The following is a 5,141-nucleotide window of genomic DNA, read 5'->3' as shown; positions in this document are numbered from 1 at the left end:
TTTAAGCTTTCCATTGATTTTTAAAAGGGGGTTTCAGGGATTCTAATTTTTTTTTTTTCAGCGCTAATGATTTTGATTCAACATGCTGATAATGCAGCACCGTATGGACAATGGGCGGCAAAAATAAAGCGCTTTCTGATTACGACGCTAAAAAAGCTTCGGAGTGAGCGTGCAAAACCTGATGTGTGAACAAACCCTAAAACGCCAGACAAAAAACGTATGTGACTTTTTTACACTGCTGAATTTAGGTTTAGTATTTCTTTAAATTGCATTATCTAATATAAGAGTTGATTTTTAATACCGCATCATTTGTAAAACAGTGTTGAAAGTTTACTCTAAAGACATTATCTTCCTTGCTTATATAGTGAAAACGTTTAGATATATATATATATATATATATATATATATATATGTGTGTATGTATGTATGTATACGTTTGCTCAACTACCCTTCATCTGATGCATTTTCTGTCAGCATTGACAAGTCCTTTCGAATTCACACACACTTACTTCACACACACAGCTATTGAAAAAAAAAGGCGGGCTTTTGAGCTCGGGACTCCCTCGTACGTCGAACTACGTCACACATCAATGTGTTGGCCTGTTTCCTTTGGTTGCTTAGTGACGGCCTTCAGTAGGGCGTGTCTAACTCTTTAAAGGGCTCCCTGAGCTGTTCCTCTGGTCGCAGACTGATCTGAACTGAAGGGTTTATATAGTGCTGCTAAATTTAGGCTCAACTGAGTGCTCAGCCTCCTTATCCTGAACGTGTTTCCTCCTCTCCTTGCAATTGGTTTGGTGCTTGCCCCCCGTGCCTTTATTTATAATCTAGGCCCCCTCTCACTGCAAGGAAAGTTTAGTTTTCGCTATTGCACGGACGGACCTCTCTTCTGCGAGGTTTAACACTGTTACTTAGTTGAACTTTTTTTTTTCTCTTTTTTTTTTTTATGCTGTTTCTGGCAATCTGACCCGGATTTAAGAAACCCCGAGATGGCTCTAGCTGAGACCATCCTCCCTTCTTTCTCCACGTTTGCAAATCACCGAGAAAAGTGCTTCCAAGAAGTAAGTATCTGGAGCGGGTGGGCGAGTAGACGCAGGTGTGGGCGAGTAGACGCAGGTGTGCGGGCTTATCCGATCTGATTGAATGCAGCTTTATTTTGTGAACTTTTGTGATCCGATCTAGATGTTCAGTTGTATATAGCGCCTGATGGGAGTTCTACTGTTGACTGTGGAACTTCTGCTGCAGGTGTGCGAGGTTAATTCCTGTGTGAACGATGCCAGAACGTTATTTTCTGTCTGATCACTCACTCCAGTACGATGTAGCCTGACCCCAGATTTCTTTCTCTTTCTCAGAAATGGAAGGGTGTTTATGAATCCAAGTTTTCACCTGACAGCTGTAGTGTCCTTGAAGTGATGCACAATACAGACCCATTCTGCTCCAAGAAAGAGGATGAAGACTTGAACAACGTTCTAGAGTTTGTGCTGTCAATGGGCACAGACCAGAATGTCCAGACATGTGGAGATTATTCAGGGTCTCCTACTGAATCCTGCAATTATTACCAAACCAGCCCTTCTCCAGGGGGCTACAGCGCCGAGCACAGTCCACCTCCTTATAGTTCATCTAGCCTCATGACTGAGCTTATGAGGTCCGACCTGGACAACTACTGTCATGCGAATAATGTTCAGGGGAGGTTTTTTGTGACTCAAACCTTTGATTTTCCTGATCCTATCAAAACAGAACCAACAATGGACTCTTATGGACCTATAATTGGCTTGGTGCCTCAGTCGTGTTCAAAAATTAAGCAGGAAGGCAGTGTGGCTTGCATGATGGCATATGACCAACCAAGACTGGCAAATTCTCCGCAGATGGGAGGCATTGACACGCCACCTCTGAGCCCAGATGACTTGATGATGAATGACTGTCAAACTCCACTTATGTGCCACCCAACGATGCCATACACCCATGGTTACCAGAATGCAACTGCTTTCCATCATCCACCTTCTAACCAGTATCAAGGAGCTTCACCGTTTAGCATGTTTGAGGACAATTTACCTATGCAGCGGTCTAACAGAGGGGTCATAACGCCTCCATGCTCTCCTTTGGAAATCTTGGATACCAAACCAAAGAGGGGGCGCAGATCATGGCCCAGAAAGCGAACTGCTTCACATACCTGCTCGTATGCTGGTTGTGGGAAGACTTACACCAAAAGCTCTCATCTCAAGGCCCATCTAAGAACCCATACTGGTAAGTATTTATATAATGCCCCTCTGTGCCCTTTCACTTGACACATTGGGCTAATGAATAGTTAGAACATAATCGATAGCGAACCTACATAATCTTAGTCTATCATGTCATCTAGATGTTTTATATGGAATTCTTATATATAATTTTGTTTTTACACATTGGTTCATTAGGGATCTATATTAAATCAGCCCAGATGTTTTATAATCCCAATTTAATTCTTCTTAGCTGCATAAGAGATGCATTCAAAATTGTAACCAATATTTCTGCCTCTTCTCTCCAGGTGAGAAACCTTATCACTGCAACTGGGAAGGATGTGGATGGAAGTTTGCCAGATCTGATGAGCTTACACGCCACTTCCGCAAACACACTGGTCATCGGCCCTTCCAGTGTCACCTGTGTGACCGTGCCTTTTCCCGGTCAGACCACTTGGCCCTGCACATGAAGAGGCATATGTAAATCTTGGACTATAGTAATTCAGTGTGGCACATGAACTGTTCTTGTTGTGGACTGATGTGGGTCACACTACAGCTGGTACTGCATGGGGGTTTAGATGTCCTCCTGCATCTCTAGTGGACCTTGCTAGGAATAACTTGACTTATTGAAGACAAAGGCTGGACCTAGTAACTTGAACTTGCGCATTAACTGGAACGCCTCATGGATGGGGTTATTTAGAAATCTCTGTAGATAAAAAAAAAAAAAAAGAATTGATTGTTAACGCTTTGCCTGCTTTAAAAGCGGCAAATAGCATTACACAGGGCATTGAATGTTAAACATGGATAACTTTTTTCTTTTTTTTTTTACTAAATTTCATTGTGTGATGCAGAATAGCTCCATGTATCTGAAACCTTCTGTATTCTTCATACAGCACCGATTTATCCCAGGTCCTGTCACTACAGTATGCACTTCTCTTCCCTTAAGTATAGATATTTCATGGGGGCACTTGTTAATCACTGTAACGTATGCGGGCTGGATAATATCTCCTAGAAGAATTTGAGGTTGGTCACCTATTTTACAATGCAGTGAATGTATGTATTCTCGACATTCCATTGTTTAACTTGATTGTAACTGCCTACTACAAGACAATGTTTGTATGAAACTGCCATATCTTGATGTTATTTTTCCTTTGACAGGATAAACACGAGTATTCGATAATGTTCTGTTAAATATATGGATTGCATTAAGTTTTGTGTTTTTGTTTTTTTTACTTCCCATGGAATATTTTTTTATATAAACAGTGCTTGTAATGTTACACTATATAACTGCAGGGCTAGAGGTCTTGCATCAAAATAACCTTTTATATTATATATTTATATGTAATTATACAGATTTGTAAATTTGTACAGTGTAAATATGACGACAAATGGCACATTGCTGTTTTTGTTTAAAATGAGGGAACAGATTCCATTGACGTGCATTTTTTTTTTTTAAATAAAGAAAATTTAAAGAAAAGGACCTGTCTGGTTTCCTATTAATACTAAAAGTAGAAATGGAGGGGCGTTGTACTTTGTCATAGGCTAAAGTCAATTTCATTAGTAAATGTTTTATAACGAGATATATTCCCAATTAATGGTACATCTCCATGTGTCACTATTTGTACAATCTGCATAGGCTGTTATTTAACTGATTACTTATTGCGCTTGGAACAGCTGAGAACACAAACCTATTGGTGACTTGGGTTACTTGTTCTCGGATCTCCCCAATACACCTGACAAAATCCACTTGTGCCACCTGCTGCCTATGCTGAAGTATTGCATTTACACCAAATCCTACATTGTGTAAGTTCACTATATTTGAACCTAAAGTACATCTGCTAGAATTTTATTGAATGACTCATTCACACTTCCCAGCAGAGTCATTAATGGAAACATTTTCACTGGCCAAATTTAAGCAACTTCTGACAACTCCTACGTAGAATCGTACACAAAATGAATCCTCATGTCCTGAATGAAATGCTGTGTATCACATTAGAACCATAGGCAAATATATACAATTTTTATAGTTAGGAACACCAGTTTTGCCACTCACTTTTGTACCACATTTTCATTGTGCTGCAATACCATGTGTGGTACTTCTCACTCAATGCTATTCTGTTAAACATTTTAGCAAGAAAGTGCAAAAATGTTTTTTCACAAAGGGCTATGTTCACATGCAAAGGCAAATAACCTGTGGGTTCTACAATTGGTACCGCAGTTGCAGGTTTGTGTGGTGAGGCTTTGTGCCACGCTACATCTGATACATAGGAATATGTATCGTGAAATGTGCTTCTTGGATGCGCGGAGTCCCTACTATGTGTAAGAACAAAACTCAAAAAAAAAGTTTCTTTGAGGCTTCAAATGTTTATAGTACAAATACATGGGCATCTTACGGGCTTTGTCATTGCATCTGTTTTCTTTAGCTACAAAAAAGAACCAAGTTCAAGGGATCGTCCAGGCTAGGCGTGTTTTTTTTTTTTTGTTTTTGTTTGTTTTTGATACTGATGATCTATCCACAGGATAGGTCATCAGTATATGATTGGTGGGGGTCAGACACCCGGATCCCGCACTGATCGGTTGCCTCCAAGCACTGGAAGCCATGCAGGGTCTGTGCTGGAAGCAGATGGCTCCGTACACTATAGCAGCCGTGCTGAGTTACTGCAGCTCTGCTCCTAGTCACTTGAATAGAAGCAGTACTGCAGTAAAGTCACTAATAGTCGTACTAGTAGTTGTAGCAAAACTTAGTTTATCATAAGCTACTATTTGTGATCTGATCTATAGAAGTATATATTAGAGACCTCTAAGGCGTTTAGATTTGCACGCGTTTTGTCTTTAAAAACCAAAACCAGAATTGGTTCCAGGAGAGCAGACCTGTAAGGCCTTCCTTTTATATATTTGTACTATTTTTAGGTTCCACTCCTGGTTTTG

At 40.2% G+C, this 5,141-nt stretch overlaps 1 protein-coding gene across 1 annotated transcript; it reads left to right on the top strand.

Annotated features, from left to right (window-relative positions):
* Positions 1–928: 928 nt before the first annotated feature.
* KLF2 (KLF transcription factor 2) lies at positions 929–3,651 on the top strand. Its single transcript, XM_075850956.1, has 3 exons — positions 929–1,058; positions 1,350–2,241; positions 2,522–3,651. The coding sequence occupies exons 1-3, from the start codon at positions 987–989 to the stop codon at positions 2,695–2,697; spliced, it is 1,140 nt and encodes a 379-aa protein (XP_075707071.1). The 5' UTR covers positions 929–986; the 3' UTR covers positions 2,698–3,651.
* The last annotated feature ends 1,490 nt before the right edge of the window (positions 3,652–5,141 follow it).

The sequence above is a fragment of the Rhinoderma darwinii genome, chromosome 1 (genome assembly GCF_050947455.1).
Source record: "Rhinoderma darwinii isolate aRhiDar2 chromosome 1, aRhiDar2.hap1, whole genome shotgun sequence".
NCBI classification, from domain to species: domain Eukaryota; kingdom Metazoa; phylum Chordata; class Amphibia; order Anura; family Rhinodermatidae; genus Rhinoderma; species Rhinoderma darwinii.
The sequence above is the reverse complement of the archived record's forward strand: the minus strand, read 5'-3'. Positions and strand labels throughout refer to the sequence as shown.